This window comes from Verticillium alfalfae, genomic scaffold (genome assembly GCF_000150825.1).
Source record: "Verticillium alfalfae VaMs.102 supercont1.1 genomic scaffold, whole genome shotgun sequence".
NCBI classification, from domain to species: Eukaryota; Fungi; Ascomycota; class Sordariomycetes; order Glomerellales; family Plectosphaerellaceae; genus Verticillium; species Verticillium alfalfae.
The window spans coordinates 1,780,285-1,799,649 of NW_003315038.1; the positions used below are offsets into that span (position 1 = coordinate 1,780,285).

The 19,365-nt window shown below is 55.3% G+C and overlaps 3 protein-coding genes across 3 annotated transcripts; 1 reads left to right on the plus strand and 2 right to left on the minus strand.

Annotated features, from left to right (window-relative positions):
- Nucleotides 1-63: 63 nt before the first annotated feature.
- On the minus strand, nucleotides 64-1,848 carry VDBG_00538 (conserved hypothetical protein; the record flags this gene model as incomplete). Its single annotated transcript, XM_003008810.1, has 4 exons — nucleotides 64-369; nucleotides 426-901; nucleotides 1,328-1,652; nucleotides 1,726-1,848. The coding sequence occupies 4 exons, from the start codon at nucleotides 1,846-1,848 to the stop codon at nucleotides 64-66; spliced, it is 1,230 nt and encodes a 409-aa protein (XP_003008856.1).
- An 8,599-nt stretch (nucleotides 1,849-10,447) lies between these two features.
- VDBG_00539 (leukotriene A-4 hydrolase) lies at nucleotides 10,448-12,487 on the minus strand (the record flags this gene model as incomplete). Its single annotated transcript, XM_003008811.1, has 5 exons — nucleotides 10,448-10,884; nucleotides 10,946-11,502; nucleotides 11,555-11,632; nucleotides 11,707-11,726; nucleotides 11,961-12,487. 5 exons carry the CDS (start codon nucleotides 12,485-12,487, stop codon nucleotides 10,501-10,503), a joined length of 1,566 nt encoding a protein of 521 aa, XP_003008857.1.
- A 966-nt stretch (nucleotides 12,488-13,453) lies between these two features.
- On the plus strand, nucleotides 13,454-18,689 carry VDBG_00540 (kinesin heavy chain; the record flags this gene model as incomplete). Its single annotated transcript, XM_003008812.1, has 2 exons — nucleotides 13,454-13,568; nucleotides 13,591-18,689. 2 exons carry the CDS (start codon nucleotides 13,454-13,456, stop codon nucleotides 18,687-18,689), a joined length of 5,214 nt encoding a protein of 1,737 aa, XP_003008858.1.
- Nucleotides 18,690-19,365: the final 676 nt, after the last annotated feature.

Here is a 19,365-nt window from a genome sequence, read left to right on the forward strand (position 1 = left end):
GTCGAGATGTTGCACACGCCAACCGGGTACACAGGAGGGCAACCCAGGGCTTGCTGAAGAATGTCACTCGCCGGGGTTGCAACCCATGTTGGGAAGGATGGCAGCGGCAGCCACATGTTCCAGGAGCTTCTGGCGCACGCGAGCACGGCGGTTTTCGGCGTGTTCCAGCTTGTTGACCCAGTCGTCGATGGAAGCATCAAGCTCGCCGAGAGCCTCTTCCTGCTTAAGCATGGAATCGGTGCTGAATCGGGCTACGCGAGGGGAGCGCAGGTACTGACAGATCCGTGAATGGAGATTGCGGCGACCGGCCCTCAGCGAATGGTAAGTGCGGCGCAGGTATTCAGTCCTCTCATCAAGTTGTCGGAGCTCCTGAAACGATGTTAGCAAGGATCATCCTTCAGGGGTGGGTGGCTTGGCGGTCATACCCTTGACAATGACTCGACATCTTCTTTTCTGAGAACCTCGAATCGAGAGGCTTGGCCAAAGGCCTGCTTCTGAAGAGCCAGAAGCTCTATCTGGTTCATCTGATTCGCGGCCTCGCTGGCTTTGCACCCAGAGGGCAGCTCTTCGAACGCCTTTTGGTCGGTGCTACGAGTTCGTGCCGATTCAGCCCGCTGAGCGGATACTGAACCATCCTTACGATCGGTTCGTTTTCGAGGGCGACCCCGTTCCATAATGCTGCCCGTTTCTGATTGCCCTCTGCGATGTCCCATAGGCACAGCTCGGGATTCGATTTCTTTCTTGGGGGTGGTGTTGAAGCTGCTCGATCCAGTAAAAGCTCCGACTTCCGACGGTTTGGGCGATGCTCGCACATCGTGGAGGGGCGCTGACACAGGAGTGGGCAGCGCAACGGCAGAATGCGTCGTTGTGGAGGACATTGGTGTTGTCAGCGAGGTGGATGCTGTCAAGGGGGTGTAGGGCGTTCGGGACAGAGGCGAGTCGTCAGTGCGAGCCGAACGCTGCACCGAGTCGGGACGGCGTATTTCCCGAGCGGAGGCGGCTCAGTGACAATTGGCGCGTCAGCCCAGAAAACATGCCGGTGTGAGGAGGGGGGATAACGAGAGGCGCGAGGTTTTTTCGGCGACATGGGCTGTCTCGGGGCCTCTGATGCTGATCGTTGGTAGGACAATGGGTTCGGTAGTAGGCGAAAATTCTAGTCAGCATTTCGTCAGAGAGTCTGAACACAAGCGACGGCTTCAGCACGTGGAGCCGCCTCCAACTGTTGCCCGGTGCACTGATGGACCTTTCATGCAGCGGCGGCCTGCCGGGAATGGTAGCTAGAAAGTTTAGTCGGTTGCTCAAAGCAAAAATATGGTGCGGTGCTTACGAGAGTCCATGGCAACTTCTTGCACGGTGGTCATGGGGCCCAGTTCGGGAACGCTCACTTTGCGCCTGCGGATGAGGTTGTGCTCCTTGATGCGGACACGAAGACCGCCGCCGCTCGTCTTCTCCTTGTCTTTCTCTGATAGTGCGGCTTGCCCAAGTGCGTAGGCTCTGGCCTGTTCGGGGTCGAGGGCCTTAGTCACCGGGGCCGGCTGCGGCCTGCCCTTGGGGAAGAGCTGGTACTTCCGGACATCGGGCTGCTGCTGCTGGGTCTGCTGCATTCTCCAGACGTGGGGCTTCTGCTCGGAAGCCTGAGATGAGGTTGAGGACTGTATGCGTGAAGATTGCGTAAGTAATCCGGTCGCATCAATGGGCGTGGAGGGCATCGACGGGGCGACATACCGAGTCACTAGAGGGTGTGGGAGAAGGAGGTTTGGTTATAAGGCCGGTGATCAGGTGTCCGTTTCCAGGTCCGGCAGCCCTGTCGAGGTCAGCCTCGACCATACAGGTAGCAATGTGTGCCATGGCGAGGTACTGAGAGAGAGGAGGCCAGGGGTGTCGAGTTCGTCGTGTGTGCCCGTGTAAGAGGTAGATGGTCGGCAGGCAGCTTGATCCAGGATGTTGGACCCAGTTACCAGCTAGACTGACGGGACTGGCGTGAAGGACGAATATGTTGCCGCACTATTAGGAGAAACGGACGGCTGAGGCTATATATGTCTCATGCAAACAGGGCCAGGATACGGCGGAAGAGGTGGAGAGCAAAAGAAGGAAAAGGTTATTAAGTGCACCGGAGCGCAGAGTACGACATTGAGCATCGGAGAGCCAAGGTGGCGGATAGGTGATGATGGGCGACATGCAGAGGCTAATATGTGAGTCGTTCTCTTGACAGGGAAGACGAAAAAGACGGGGCTTCAGCAAGAGGGACTCGGCTTGGCGGATTAGGGGGCAGGGTAGGGAGGCAAGTGACATGGGACAGGGGCGTAGAGAACGAGGACGGGCAGGAGGCAGGAGCCGGGGACCTAGCGAGAAGAAACAGAAGGCGCGGAAACAAAAGCGGGTTGGATTTCTGAGACGAGGTGTCTGCACCGAGATTGACTCGAGTCGACCTCACTCCAGAGCTCAGACAGGTCTCGATGGTGATGGAGGTGATGTGCCAGGCTTGCCAGGCAGGCACGTTGCTGGTGAGCGGTGGTGGGGAGGGGCAAGGCAAGTGCAGGGGACTTAGCTACTGGGGGGTTCTGGGTGCTGCTGCCGCATGGAAGCCCGGATATGAAACCGCTTAAGCCCTGGAAGGACCAAGCGCATTCCCCACCCGCTCTGGCGAGACCGGGGTACCAGGAACAAGACAGGGGTCTGGCAGGTGGTCTAGACAGGGTATCGGGATCTTGGTGCTCGGGTGCCCAGCTAGGGGTACTGCTCCCGCTAGGAAAGGTAGGTAGGCAGGCATCGTGAAGTAACCTCGCGGACCCCATCTAGCCCATCTAGCCCATCTAGCCCCCCCCCCCTCTCACCCATGTGCGCTTGTGCTTGTGCTTGGTAAATGAGAAAGGGTTCATGCGGCTACTGGCTCACGCAGAGGAGGCTTGTCCTTTCCTTATCCAGATAATCAGTCCGAACGGTTCTGACTGAACCCATGTTTGCGTGTGAACGATCAAGCAGCAACAGGAGCAGCAGGAGGAGCAGGAGCACCGGGCTTGTCTGACGCAGCCACTTCCTCCCGCCTGTCACGGCCGTGTCAAGGCACAACTCCCGGTCTATCATCATCACCTCCGCAGCAACCCAACATGTGTGCCAAGCTGCCATCACCCCAGTTGCGCTTGGCCAACAGATGCAACAACCTCTGTCGTGATGCTCCGGTCCTGTCGACGGCAGCTCGAGCAGCGCACGTCTCGAGATAGATGGATCCGTTTTCGAGGATCCCCGCCGTCACGGCACCCACCGCGCCCGAGCCTCGCAATGGACCTAATGATCAGGGACGCACTGCAACAACCATTCGCCAGTCACACACACACGCACACACACACACACACACACACACACAATCCCCCTTCGTTCACTCACACTTCACTTTCACTGCAAGACTCAACCACGCCGCCCCCCTCTACCACTGCCGGCGATCAGCGTGCCAAACGAGGCCCCTGCACCCACCCTCCTGGTCGCTCCATGGCGATCTCTGCCCCGCGTTGCTTTCCCAACCCGTCCGCCAGCAACTCGACGCACGAAACCCGCGTTGTTCGTCTGTCAACGTCGAGCAGCCTTGTTCCGCTCTGACCCCAAGCCGGCATGTCGCTCTGCGCCTCCTCTACTCCCGGGATCAACGGTCCAACTCTCGGCTCGTCTCTGGTGTCATCCAAGACATTATGCTTGCCGTGCTATCCTGTTCAATTGGGCATGCATGCTTCTTCTTCTTTGGTATACGCTAGCTCACTGGATCTGTGCTCGCCGCTAGTTCTCGTCCGGTTCCCGTTTCGGCTGACGCTCGCCGGTAACCGCCCGCCTTGCTAAAACAACCATCTCCACAAGCCTCATACAGAGCAGACCGCCTGACCACCTCGATTCAAGGAGCTGCACCGTGCTAGATCGGCCGACCAGATTGCGTTAGAGGCCATAGGTCACGGCCATTGGAATTGGGCTCGAAAATACGCCAGCAGAGTGGAAGCGCAACTAGTCGGCCTTTGCTGTTTGTCAAGGCATGAATGATCTTCTCAGCAGACCAGGTATGTCCTGGAAGCCAGGACGACCTCGCCTCCCACTCTAACTTCAAAACGCCTGGCGACTCTCTACAGTCCCAAGGCCTAGGAAGATTTGCATGAACACCTGTGGCAGAGGTGACAAGTGAAGCGAGGAGAGGCCTGTGTATGATCCTGGAACACTTGTCCGATCTTCAGGGCGTCTCGATGCGATGGTGGTCTTGAGCCCACGAATGCGATTGTTACTGCAAAGATGGAAATTCATAAGCTCGCGATTGGTGCCACGACTCGCAACTTCCTGTAGAACTCCACTGGTCGCCGCCCGGTCTCGGAGCCGGTCTTAGTTACTCGGGCGGGAGATTCTCTCTTGACTCGAGGCTAACCGTTCGCACTACTGTAGGGCACCGGGAATGCAACCCTGACGATGATGGCGACCAGCTCACAGTCAGCTCGCAATCTCCTTGACCTTCGATCGGATCCACCAACATGAGGGTGAGGCGCAACATTGCTAGCGATCTTGTATGGACGCGAGTCTCTGGACCCTGGACCGAGGTTGGTGAATTAGACTTCTGTCACTGTGAAAGTCAATACCAACGTTAAAACATCAAGCATTACCCCTTTTAATCATCGGAACACCCATATCTACGAGCTGTCACAGCTCCCAGCAATTTGCCCAACTTGTGCATCTGGACTCGTTGCCCTCTATCTCACTGAGTAACACCGCCGACCATCCCAGGTCGACAGACCCGCCGGATGGCCAGCTTGCTCGCGCTCGGGGAGCACCTAGATGGAGTGGGGTGGTTCCGTTTCGACTAAGTTCGGCATGCACGCCGAAATATCCATACCATCTACGATCAATTCTCACAAGGTGTTCCCTACAACGGACAGCAGCTTTTGAGGTCGGTAGGAGTAATCAGGAGTCATTACTATCTGCCCATGGGTTCGGGGTCCGGATGACGCTCGTCATTTTACTAACATCGGTCCAGGGTGCCAGCGAACCAGAGTCGTCGAAGCAGATAACGAAGTCGCAAACAGTGTCCGCTCACAAAGGCCCTGTCTCCTCACAGACCTGCAATTAGACCTCGAGGTCAATGCGCACGACTGCTTGGAATCATCGCGCCGATTTAGAGCCAACCAACAGCAGGGTCGCCAATCCTGCTGTGCCATTGAAGCATGCGGAGGATCATGTCATGTTGGGGTATCCGACGAAGCCGACCAACAAATCAATTTCAACAAAAGTTTCGTTGGCCGGCGTCTGCGAGGACAGAAACGTCGCCGGCCAGATCGGACAAGACGCGAGGCGCCTGGAATGACGTTTCGAAACGTTGCAGCAATCAGTGATGGGCGACGAACAAGATCTTATCCCCCGCGTCGTGACCAGGGGGATCCATGGATTCCGAATGGCAACGGTGTAGAGCTCCCAAAACTGCGATTGGCCAGGAGGCCTGGTTGGCCGACAAGGTCCGGCTACGTCTCCGGTTCATCCCCTTGTCCTGGGCTTCGTTTGCGTGAGATGTTCCTGCACCTCATTCAGGAGGTGAATCTGAGACCGTGCTGGCCCATCACGATGTCTCAAATGCCAGGTTTCATCCCCTATATCAAGCTATTTCAAAGAGTTAACGGCCACCATCATGGACTTTTTACCAGCAACGACGATAGCTCGACCGTCAGCCTCGACAGCAAGGGCTATCACGGGATGATGCCTCACGAGGTTGCATTATGGCAACCACCGACAGCAAGTGTGATGGTTACTTACAGGGAGACAATCTTTTCTCACAAGTCGTGGGACCAGAAGCACGACCCCGCAAGGAGCACCGTCTCATTTGATGTCAATTGAAGTCTCAATGGCTTCGGACATTTGTTTTCTCATCATTTCTGATTCCGATTAGGCAAGGACGAGAGGCCATGAAGGCAACTCCGGGACAGCTCTCCAAACGATGAACACTTTTTACAGCCAATGAGTATCTTTCACAACAAGCTGCCAAGTACCAGTCAAGTGAAACACACTCCTTAACCGAAGCCCCAAGGACTGCCCGAGCCCCTGATACTCGGGAATTTTCCCATCCCATCTTTTGTGTAGTTTCCACCTGTTCGCAGGCAATCTGGCATATAGAAGAATCTGTTCTGCTCAGCATTCTTGTGCTATATAGTCCTTGGCACGAATTCGCAAATTTACAACCCATGCCGATAATCAACATGTGAGGTGATTGGGGGCTGTTGAGAAAACCCTGTCCACCCGTTTCATCTGTCCTCCGCTTCTAGCGCAAACCATTTTCTTCTTGGTACCAGCACTGCATCAAGCAAACTTAGCATCCAGGGTTGATTCATATCTTGCCTTGGTAATAAATCGAGGTGAGGTTTCACACAGACGCTGAGACGGGAGACTGAACTCCGAAGAGCATGTTGGCCGGATCGCGGCTACTGTCCGATGGCGTACCTCGTTCGCGGCAGCCGCGGGGTCTGGCAAATTGTGTGATGAGGTGCATGGTTGTTAATGTTTGCGAGCTTTCTGTTCTCACCGCTGTTGACGCCCTCTGTAGCGATGTAACGCTAGGGGTGTGGTACATGCGGGAGAGCTCCCGTGCACGAACGTGAGAGCGATTGAGCGGCTTGACAACGAATGTGCTCCTACTTCGCATCCCGCAGGCGCAGGGACGTTTGTGTGGTATCAAAGACATCTCTTGCTTGGTCGGCCAAGTGTTAGAGCTATTAGCAGCGCTCGCGGAACTTTAGGTCGGACAGGACTGTTGTTGGCCGTACTGGACATGTCCAGGACACCGTTTCAGGAGACAGCACCAGTTTTGGCCAAAGTACAGAAACGCAGTCACCTTTGGTGACCAGCCCAGCCTGTGCAGCACGTATGCCTGCGCTTGTCTTCTCAATCCATTATCTGCTGCCTTTGGGCATAATTGGGGCTTCGGGGGTCGCGTTCACGAACGACAGCGGCAGCGCGGAGCAGTTCAAACTGGACATTGCGCACGTTCGTCGTGACGCTTGAGCTATATTGCCTGGGTCTATAGACCAGCACCGTCGATGACGCTCGGCCGGTACTAGACAGGGGCCTGCGTTAGCTTCATTTCCGGCTTCCAGTCTGTGGAGTAGCTACCCAAGCGCAAGCTTGAGATGGATGGGCATGGGGAGCTGGCAGAGCTCCCATGCAGCTTTGCACCTGTGTCTCTGGAGCAACCTGACGTTTGGGAAAGCTGTGAGCGGCGGGCTGTGATACAGCACAATTGCTATCGAGGCCTCTGATCTCGGATCCAGAGTCAATGAGTTGTTACAGTCCACGAAGAGACTTCCGGATTTGACAGGAGGTGCAGTGTCTTCGGAATATCTTTCACTTTAGGCTCTCTCCGATGTCCGCCAACATACCTCACGAGTGCAAGATTGAAACATGCAGCAGCCTCATGGCGTCGGTACTGCAGCTGTCTGGCTATCATCTCGTGGTTCATCATGTCCGAGGTACATATCCAGCTGCAGGTTCTCAACGCCAGTGGTGATGCTGAGGCTGCTTTCCTACTGCACCAAAGTCCCATCACAATCGTGACTGGCCGGAACCGAAAATAAGGCCGCGCCACACCCTTCCGCACTGCCTGACGCCGCCTTGCTCCGTTACAGACCTACACTTCATCGCGCGCCGTCCGCAGCCATCTTGGCTTATCAGGAGAGCTCAGAGCATCGAAAGCGCAACAGCCGCCGTGGCTGGGGCGGGATGGTCAGACTGGCGGATTGCGCGGTACCGCGGCGCGATCTGGCCAAACACCAGGGGCATGGAGTTCGGACGATTTGCTACACCCTCATGTGTTGTCGATGCGGGGGAGACGACGCAAGGCACCGCCAAGTATCACCACCCAGGGTCCTGTTTAGCCAGAAATGGTGCAGCTGAAAACCCGACTCAGAGCCTGCCCATGGGTTTTCAGATGGACTTCGGTCAGAGCTCAGTGCTGATGTGCGCGGCGCGGCGGACCCGCAGGTACAAGCGCTGTTCTTCACGATCCTACGCATGTATCAGGGTCAGTTGCGCGAGGGGACCGCTGCGTCTTGCCGCGGAGGAAACGAAGGGGAAAAAACGTGGAAAGCACGGATAATCCTCCGCGAAGCAGGCATGATAGATGATAGGGCCATTGTTTGTCCCGACGTCGTGCAGCGCCAATTTTTGGCCTGATGACTTCTCTCGACATGCCTAAAGGCCCTTTTTGGTGCTGTGCTAGCGCAGCCACTTCGGGCCTCAGGACCCATGACGACCCCTTCAACCCTTTTTTTTCGGCCTCTGTTCCTCACAGGAGTGGGTAAACCTGCCGCGCCGTGGTGATAGAGCCGGGATGGTTGAAACATCAGGCCATGATGGGGCATATGGGTAGTTGAAGGAGCACCAAGACGGGCCAGATCGCGAGGCGGCCATACTCGAAGCGTGCGGTGCTCCGTGGATGCAGATTGTCTGACTTCTCAAAGGGGAACTTGAAGGTGTGGGGAAGGAAACGCGAACTGGGGACGACACAGCCACATTCGCGGGTTCAGCTGCTCATCGCTCGATATGGTCGGCTCGAGTTTCTCAGGATTGACCACTCAGGGTCGACCGGGCGTCTCAGGAGTGTACATGTATCCGGCTATTTACGGAAGGCTATCAACTGGATGAGGAATGGCTCGTCTGAGTCGCTCACGACGTTTGGTGTCGCATGTGATGATGATGATGGGAGCAGATTCCATCTCGTCACGGAGATGATATGATGATTATTGGACGGGTATTGAGATGCAATGGGAACAGTGGGCTTGGAGGCGCATCTCCGGCGCGGGGGGGAAGCTTTCTGGAAGCGTGGTCGTTTCCCGCCAGGGATCTGGAGATGCAGTCATCTTACAACTTTCGTAACACGCGAGATTGCTGTCTGGTGCCAACCCGACTGGAAGATGGAGCAGACATGATGTGTCTGAACCTCGAAGGGAAGTTCCAGAAGCATTGGAAGCGGGCACGGGCATGCCCTGCTGCTTCAATGTACAACGCGACGATGACAAGTTGACGAGGGTATCGTGTCAGCTTTTGCAAGGAAGACGGGATGTTTCTTTTCGATAAATCGCGGAAGGCGGGGCTCTCTCATTTGAGCCTCGTATTCCCCTACTATTTTGACAAGGCCGGTCGACAGCGGATGCTGTAGTAAAAGAAAGAACTCACAAACGCGTTGGCTCGCACCTGAACGGAATCATCCGGCATGCCCAGGGTATTGAGATTGACACGCCATACCCAGGAAAGTTTTATCATCAGCAGAGTTGTAAGTGCCATGGTGTTGAGGGCCACGATACCCGCTCATCGCCTCATCTCTGAGTCAGTCCGGCGACCGCGATTCAGGAAGTTTCACATGTGAGCGCAAGGCTGGGTTAGGTGGCACTCTTGGTCGGGCTACGATACATGGCTTGACTCTGGCGACAGATGGGAGATGTTACGTGCTGTGAGCACCATTTCCTCGATGGGGCTGGGCTTTTTGCCCTTGCGGCAACGGCATCTCGCAAGCAGGTGGCAACATTAAAAGGATTCCGTGTAACCTGTCCCCTTGAGAATGGACTTGGGGAGACCAATAATGGTATTGATCATCGAACCAGTTACTTTGATCGGCCATTTAAGCATGGTCAGAGGCATCAAAGCAATTGGCCTCGTGTTCCTGTGGCCATGCTCGATCCATGCGAAGCATCAAATGGCTCATCGTGAGACTAGGGGTGACCAGGACCGTCATTCGACGGCCTGTGTAGTTCCATGATACATACCTCTACAGGCCGACTTGCAGAGATACTTTTCTCGATATATGGTAGTTGGACATCCTCGGTTTCCCCAGAGTCAGCCAGGTAAGTGCCGTATGGGTGATGGTAAATTTTGTCTGGGTACAAACTCCCCTTGAAGTTGTCTTTCGATGAATGTACCATCATAAACATTGTCTTAGAGAGCAGCATGGCAGTTCAGTCAAGCTGACGAATGAGTATCAAGTGTGATTATCTCGATCTCTTTCCCCCCTTTGCATGTCGTCTCCCAGACTCATACAATAAAGAAGATCCAGTTGGCACATACCGCCGCCTCGCCACAGCTCGCGTGGGTACTGTCTGGCCGGTCTCATCCGCTGCTGCCCCAGATCTGCTAAAGAATCCGCCGTTGAGATAAACGGACTCTCATGTACCAGGGCGGTGGCAGAAACGGCCTGTAGTAATGAGTGCTGAAATACTGACGGGTTCGTGGCAGCACCGAAAATGCCATGCCGCGCCTATCTATCGTTCAGTATCAAGACGCCCAAGCCAAGCGTACATGTAGAGTTTCAGCCTGCGACCTAACTGCGGCATTCTCATCGCGGCAAAGAAACATTAGAGCACCACGGTCATGGTACACATAGATGAGCCATCCTGCATCGTGAACACAAGCCCCAATAGTCACTGCGCGGGGTCTTTTCTTAGCTTGCAATGTTGTGTGTTATAAGATCTAGATCCGTCATTAACCGCAAACCTACTTGCTTCAAGCGAGCCCCAGGTCCTTCTCAACCATGCCCTTGCAGATAGGGTGGTAGAAGTCACGGTTCTTCTCGAACGTCTTCAATGCGAGATCACGATCGACCTTGTTCAGCGCCCTATAAAGTGGCCGCACGTACTTCATCCTTCCCACGACGCCGAGCAGCTCGGTCACGCCTTGATAAGCAGTGGTGTCCTTCGCTTGGAGCGCAATCTTGTAGTACGCACTCTTGAGCTCGGCATTCTGCGATGTAGCAAGTGCATACGCCTTGCCCATGGCTTGGGACTTTTCGGGCGTCAATGGCCGATCGAACTTTTCCACCGCCTCCAGGAAAACCAGTTTCTGGTTGCCGGTAAGGCCTTCGACATCCTTGGGGCTGGGCTCGAAGTCCTGTTCCTCGTTAGCGTCTGCCCTCGCTGGCTTGATTGGGGGTATTTATGGAAGTATTTACCTCGCTCTTCCAGTTGTCCGCAAGTTTGTAGCAGACATCCACACGAGATGTGTCGAATTCAGGTTTGGGAGGAAGACCAGGCTTGTAGAACCAAGCATCCCAGTCGATGGAGGCCACCTTGTTCTTGATAGACTCATCGCCCAACCCGTTGAAGAAGTCGAGGAAGGTGGCCTTGAACTCGAAGGAATCAAGTGACTTTCTGGCCCATTTGGTGAAGTAATGGGGAATAAATTTGTCAAAGCTCTCTCGACCAACGAGCTTCTCGAGGTAGTAAAGGAAGTGGAAGCCCTTCTCGTAGGGGACAGTGCTGAAGGCGTCATCGGGATCGATGCCCTTTTGCTCAATCACCAGCTTTGTAAACTCGTGGTCGTGCCCAAACAGATCAACCGCATCTTCGAGAGCCTTCCAGCCGATGATGGCGGAAAAGTCTCTCTCAGCGTCGCCGTGAATGGCCATGCCGATGCGCCTCTCGAGGTAGATGGTCCAGCCCTCGTTGAGCCAGAAGTGTTGCCAGTCAGAGCAGGAAACGAGGTTACCGCTCCAGGAATGCGAGAGTTCTGGGAACGTCAGTACAGTTCCAATAAAACGAGAGAAGGCCAATGGCCATACCGTGAGCAATGACGTCCACATTCTGGCGGTCACCGCTGATCAGTGTCGGGGTGGCGTAAGTGAACACGGGGTTTTCCACTAAAAACCAGTTGCGTCAGTTGTTTGAACATCGAGGTGAGAGGAATGGGGGAGTGGAAAGGGTATCGGCTTACTGCCACCATAGGGGAATGAGCTGGGGAAGGATGAGAACGTTGAACTCCTTCCACTCGTACGGCGACACGAGCTCTCACACTTCGATAAAGTGCTCTACGCATCAGCTCTACGCATGCTCGAGCTCCTCGGCAGAGCTACAACCTACGGGTCGATGGAAGTCGTAGCCATGTCGCAGAGCGAGAGCGAAGAGATAGGAGGCATGGGGACGTCTGCTCGAAATGATAGATGGTCTCGTCTCCGTTCTTTGCCTCACCGCCCCTCCACCTTGACGCCACTAGCAATGACAGCAAGAGATGACTGGATCTTGAACGTGTAGGTCGACTTGACGTCAGGAGTGTCCTGGCACGGGAAGAGGGACCGCGCATGGATGGCCTGGCACTGCGTGAACATGTAGGGGTGCTTCTTGTTCGACGTCTGCGCCGGCGTCAGGAACTGGACGGCAGTGCATTTGCTCGTCGTCTCGAGGTCGATTTCCACCCTAACGACGTCACCCCTAGCGGCACCTTCAGGCACCGAAACGTGAAGAGGAGAGCCGAAGGGCTCGGACCGATCCTTGAGATCCCATTGAGAGGTCGCCTGGTTGACCTTGACACCAGAGACCTTGACAAAGCTTGAATCGAGAATGATTTCCTTGCTCAGTCTGTCTGTCAAGGACTCGAGCTCGAGGCAGACCTTGCCCTTGAGGATCTTCTCTTTGAAATCAATGGAAAGATTGGCAGTGGTGTGCTTGGTGATCCACTCATTGTAGTTGGAAAGGGTAGCGGGATCGCGTTTGGCCATGGTGGCGTAGTTGTGGCTTCGGAAAGCTGGAAAGAGGGTTGCGGCGGTTCTGACAGCAGAGAAACCCTGTGAGATGAAAGGTCGCCACATTGGCTGTGAGAAGATGGTGTTGAGGGGTAAGATAGGTCAAGTGTCGTTTTATTTGTCCTGTTAGGGTAGGTACCTCAGGTGGATTGGATGAAGGGCCTGGCTTGAGGCTCACGGCAGCAGCTATTGGCGGTCTCCCGCAGCAAAATAAACGCTTGCCATCGGTCTACGGCAAGACGGCACCAAGGCCAGCAGGTAGGACCCTGCGTGGTACGTGCCACCACACATAAAGTACCTACCTAGTTACCTACTTGCCTACCTACCTTACCTGAGCTACTACCTACACCAACCCACCTACAGCGGTCCGTCTCACAGCACCGCGATGAGTCAGCAGACGTCACCCCCGCTTGCCCGTCTCTCATTAGCCCAATCCCACAAAATTGGCACGTGAACTACCCCCAGCTTTCCCCCAACTGGCTGCACGTCCTGTAGCTTGGAGGCAAGCCAATATCCCCCTGGCACGCGTTCAATCTCGATTGTTGACAAGTATTGTTGACTGCGGCACCCACCAAACAAAACGAACAGCCTATCCAAGATCACGAGGAGACAAGCTCCGAGACACCGGCAACATATCCTACGCGCCACCAACGCCGTCCGACTCTGGCGACAGAATATATGCCCGCTTCTTCACTCCTGCGCAACTCGTAAGGAAATAGTTGGCTTGTGCCCTGGGTTAGGGGGTCCCCAACAACCTGGAGACGCCTCGCCCCTCGCCGTTCGGTCCCCGCCGGAGAATGTCAGCACCAGGACGCTGAATGGTGCTCGAAATACGCTGAGGACCCTTCAAGACTTTCTCGGCAGTTCGTCCAGCAGCAACGCACCTATCGAATTCGGTGTGCGAGAGCGGGCCTGCCTGGTCCCGCAACACCAGTCGTCAACATGCCGCCAGCCGGAGGTGGCAATATCAAGGTGGTGGTGAGAGTGCGGCCTTTCAACGGCAGAGGTGAGCACAGAACACCCGAGCTTCCGAGCGACGCCGCGAACGCTCTTGCAAGTGAGACGGCTAACGAGACCAGAGGTGGATCGCGGCTCGAAATGTATCGTCGAAATGAGAGATAACCAGACGGTGCTGAGCTCACCGCATACGTCTGGGAAAGATGCAGGCCCAAAAGTGTTTGCGTTCGACAAGTCCTACTGGTCATTTGAGAAAAAAGACAAGCACTATGCGGGACAGGACAGCCTATTCGACGACCTGGGCCAGCCGCTTCTGGACAATGCGTTCCAAGGCTACAACAACTGTATCTTTGCGTACGGCCAGACGGGATCCGGAAAGTCTTATTCCATGATGGGCTACGGTAAAGAAATCGGTATCATCCCAAATATTTGCCAAGATATGTTCAGGAGGATATCGCAGCTACAGGAGGACAAGACGCTCAAGTGCACCGTCGAGGTGTCCTATCTTGAGATCTACAACGAACGGGTCCGCGATCTGCTCAACCCAGCGAACAAAGGAAACCTCAAGGTCCGAGAACATCCGTCGACCGGACCCTACGTCGAAGATCTGGCCAAGCTTGTCGTGGGCAGCTTTCAGGAGATTGAACACCTCATGGACGAAGGAAACAAGGCGCGAACAGTCGCCGCGACCAACATGAACGAAACTTCCAGTCGAAGCCACGCGGTTTTCACCCTGATGCTGACACAGAAAAAGTTGGACGTGGAAACAAAGATGGAGATGGAAAAAGTGGCCAAGATCAGTCTTGTGGATCTGGCTGGTTCTGAAAGAGCGACTTCAACGGGCGCAACGGGTGCGCGTCTCAAGGAGGGTGCCGAGATCAACAGGTCTCTCTCATCCCTGGGCCGTGTCATCTCTGCGCTGGCAGATCTCTCGACCGGAAAGAAGAAGAAAGGCACCGGCTCCTCAGTGCCGTACAGAGACAGTGTGTTGACCTGGCTGCTCAAAGACTCACTGGGTGGCAACAGTATGACGGCCATGATTGCTGCCATCAGTCCAGCAGACATCAATTACGACGAAACACTCAGTACGCTACGCTATGCGGATTCCGCCAAGCGGATCAAGAACCACGCGGTGGTCAACGAGGATGCAAATGCAAGAATGATCCGAGAGCTCAAAGAGGAGCTCGCGCTGCTCCGAGGTCAACTTGGAGGAGGAAGCAGCGGCACAGCCGCCGTTGGCTCATCGGTAACCGCAGAAGAAGTCTACCCCGAAGGCACACCCTTGGAGAAGCAATTTGTTTCAATCACGTCTAGTGACGGTGCGGTCAAGAAGGTGTCGAAAGCAGAGATTGCCGAGCAGCTGAACCAGAGCGAAAAGTTATTGACAGACCTGAACCAGACCTGGGAGCAGAAGCTGGCCAAGACCGAAGAGGTCCACAAGGAGCGTGAGGCTGCCCTCGAGGAACTCGGCATCAGCATCGAAAAGGGGTTCATTGGTCTTTCCACGCCAAAGAAAATGCCCCATTTGGTGAACTTGTCCGACGATCCGCTACTGGCCGAGTGTTTGGTGTACAACCTCAAACCCGGCACCACGACGGTCGGCAACATGGACACCAATGCGGATAACCAGGCCAATATCCGACTTAATGGCACACGGATCCTTCATGACCACTGCGCGTTCGACAATGCCGCTGACGGGACTGTTACCGTGGTGCCCAGGGAGGGCGCTTCAGTCATGGTTAATGGCAAGCGTATCGACGAGCCTAAAAAGCTTCATTCTGGCTACCGCGTGATCTTGGGCGATTTCCACATCTTCAGATTCAACAACCCGATGGAGACTAAGGCCGAGCGGGCCGATAAGAGCCTCTTACGCCAGTCTGTTGCGACCAGCACACTTCAAAACCTTGACCGAACTTCACCCACGCCCACGGCGAGCCCTCGACCAGGTCACACCAGGAACATTAGTATGGCGGGTTCTGACTTTGGAGACAGTCGGCCGGAGTCTCCATTACCTTTCTCGCGCAATGGACGAGACTCTGATTGGAGTTTTGCCCGCAGAGAGGCAGCCGAGGCCATCTTGGGCACCAACCAAAACTTGACGACGTTGACCGACGAGGAGCTGAATACGCTCTTTGAGGATGTCCAGAAAGCCAGAGCTGAGCGTGTCAATGTGCGCGATGGAGACGAAGACTCGGAATCCGTCACATCATATCCTATTCGGGAAAAATACCTATCAGCGGGCACGATCGACAATTTCTCCCTGGACACTGCGCTCACGATGCCATCAACGCCCAAGCAAGGCGCAGTTGATGACCAGCTAAGGGAAGCCCGGGAAGAGATGCAGTCTCAGCTGGAGAAGCAGAGAGAAGAGTACCAGGACCAGCTCAAGACGGCCGAAGCTTCAAACGTCGAAGTTGAGGAGATAAAGAAAGAGAAAGTGCGAATGGAAGAGACGCTGAAGACCCTCAAAGCAGACATGCAGAAGCAACTCGAGGTTCAGCGCCGGCAATTTGAGGACAAGCTCGAGAAGATGGATCCCCTGAAACGAAAAAAGGCAAGCCCAAAGCTCTCGGAGGAAGAGCTCAAGCTCGCTGCTGAAGTGATCCACCACTGGAAGAGCAAGAGACATGTGCGGATGGCCGAGGCCGTCCTCCAGCACGCGTCAACGCTCAAGGAAGCGCAAATCATGAGCAATGAGCTTGACGAGCATGTCGTATTTCAATTCACTGTTGTGGATGTAGGCCACTCGCTCTGCTCGTCTTACGACATGGTCCTGAACGGGCTCACGGGTGAGGGTGACGATATTGCCCTTGAGCAAGCACCAAAGCCCTGTATCGGGGTGCGGGTCATCGATTATAAGAACAGCGTCGTCCATTTGTGGAGCGTGGAGAAGCTGCATGATCGGGTACGACAAATGCGTCAGATGCATCAGTATCTGGATCAACCCGAATACGCTCAGCATCTCAGCCTGGACAACCCGTTCGTCGAGAATTGTATGCCGCAGTACACACTTGTCGGAGAAGTTGATGTGCCGCTGCGGGCGGTCTTCGAGAGCCGAGTGCAGGACTTTGCATTGGATGTACTTTCTCCTCACACATCCCATGCCATCGGCATTATCAGACTCTCGCTGGAGCCGTCGCATGCTCGAGCCCCCACGAATACCCTCAAGTTCAACGTGGTTATGCACGAAATGGTCGGTTTTGCTGAACGCGAGGGCACCGAGGTGCATGCGCAGCTGTTCATCCCTGGTGTGTCTGAAGAGGACGGAGTAACGACGACGCAGATGATCAAGGATTTTGACGAAGGGCCGATCCGCTTCGAGAGCGTCCACAGCATGACGATCCCACTGTTCAGCCCACCAACAATTACGCTCAGGGCAGCAGTGTTTGCGAAAGTCTCGGCGATGCATCTCGACAAACTACTCAGCTGGGATGACATGCGCGATGCCGTGCCTGTTGCCCAGGGCAAACCCAAGGGAGCTAGGATCGCCGAGTCCCAATTCTACACCGAGGAAAAGCATGATCTTCTGGCACGCATCCAGCTCCTTGAACTCAACGAAGAAGGCCAGTATGTCCCAGTAGAGGTCATACAGACCAGCGAGATGGATGGTGGAACGTTTCAGCTTCACCAGGGCTTGCAACGACGCATCACGATCAATCTGACGCACAGCTCCGGAGATGCTCTGCCCTGGGATGATGCCAACTCTGTGAGAGTGGGTAAAATCCAGCTGCTCGACCAAGCCGGGAAATCTCCCGACATGGGAACACCATCCCCTGACATTACGCTGAAACTTGCATCGAAGCCCGTCTTCCGGAACAACGCAAATGGCACGCGGGATATCACACTCACAGGCCAATGGGACTCCAGTCTGCACAACTCTCTGCTTCTGGACAGAGTGACAGCAGAGAAGTACCGCGTGCAGATGACAGTGGCCTGGGAGATCAAGTCGGAGAAGTTTGTGGAGCCAATGCGATTCTCCTTGAACGTCTGCTGCCAGATCATGTCACGATCATACGTGCGTCAGACATCAATATTGTCGTCCCTCTGGCAGAGCATCCGGATCGTCCATTCCGCAACTGGCATCTTCACCCTTTCGGTCCGTCCAGCACCGATCAAGCGGGCTGGGGATCTCTGGAGAATGAACAGCCAGCACGATTACGTCAAGGGAGAGGAACAGTTGACGACCTGGACGCCGCGTGGCGTGTCTCTTGTGAGTGACTATATCATAGCGAGGAAGAAGAGACGTCGCATTACGGAGATTGGGGCGGTCCAGCTTCTTCTCAACCAGATTGGCCTACCAGAACCGCGTGAACAGGCTGCCGACAATGTCTCTCTCGTGGATTCGATCCCGGACGAGCTGATTCGACCGAACGATGATGACCTTCTCAATGATACGCCTGAAAGCTCGCAAATACCAGTCGACGACGATGAAGACATCGAGGACGATGTCCAAGAGGTGGACGGCACGGATACACCTGCGCCAGTCGAGCCGGCTGAAGACGATTCTGGCTTCTCGGACCAGGAGAAGACACTGCTGGAGCGGTGCGTCAAACTTTGGACCAGGTATCCGGACCCCCTGCTTCGCATCCTGAGCCCGACGAACACGGACCCGCCAGCGAATGGCGTCACAAGCGAGTCGGCCGCGCCACGAACTCTCGTGACGACGATCATCAAGGTGCCGAAGAATCCCAAGGTCCTTAAAGGAGGTTATCTTCTGGTGCCCAACAGCAACTCGACGCGCTGGGTCAAGCGTTTTGTCGAACTTCGAAGGCCGTACCTGCACATTCATTCGGCCGCAGACGGCGACGAAGTGGGCATCGTCAGTCTCCGGAACTCCCGGATCGACAGCCAACCAGGGGTGGTAGGCTTGTTGCAAGGCAGCCCCAACGGCCAAGAGGACGCCCACGGTAGCGGCGAGGACTTCCGGCCGAGCCATAGGCGCACTTCATCCGGACGGATCATCTCGACCATCTGGACGGGTAGCGGCGGCGGAGGATCCAGCGGAGGGATGCAGAGACTCAGCGAACGGCTGCAGGCGGGCGTGTTCGCCATCTATGCGACGGACAACACGTGGCTCTTTGCGGCTCGCAGTGAACGCGACAAGATGGACTGGATCTTCCGAATCGACCAGAGCTACGTGTCGAGCAACGGGAGCGCCAACGACAGCGGGACGACGAGTCCAGCCGGGGGCAGCTACAACGACGGTGCCGGAGACTACTGAGCGAGGAGGACCGGCACCAGCGCCTGCCTCGCCCCTTGATTTTTATGAGGATGAACGGTTACGAAGTGACGGAACGAAAGTGATTTGCATTGCGCTGCATGGAAGGACGGGTGGGTTCACATCCAGGCCACCAACCCTCTTCCCTCTCTCACCCCTCGACGTATATATATACTCCCAGGCCATTCTTGCCAATCCTCCCTTTGCTTTGTTTTTGTACGACCATGACTGTTCCTTCACCATATACCCCTCGAGTTTGGATGGCAAAGTTGATGTTGGATGGCGCGCCGCTGAGGGCGAGGAAGGGGGTTTACGAGGGCTCCTCTCGCGCTACGCAGGAGGGTTAGGGTAATGAAGAAGCTGAATGAAGCTTGTTTTTGATGGGTCTTGTGGCGTGTGTTGCCGTGTGAGGTGTTGGTCCCCTTTCGACGTGTCGCGCTGCATCAACTGTGCCTTTCTCATCAAACGCCGTCTGCGCGGGCAAGGGCATGGGTTGCGAGACACAAAGACCAAGATGGGCGAGAAGATTGTCGTCGGCATGTAAAAAAGTTCAATATCGTCTCAAAATCACAGCCGTAGCTGCATGTAGCCTATCCATCCCAGCCCCTATCCGAATCAATGCCAGCTTCGCCCTGCCACTAGCTTACCAATGCGCTCCCAACGGCCGAGTTCGAAAATA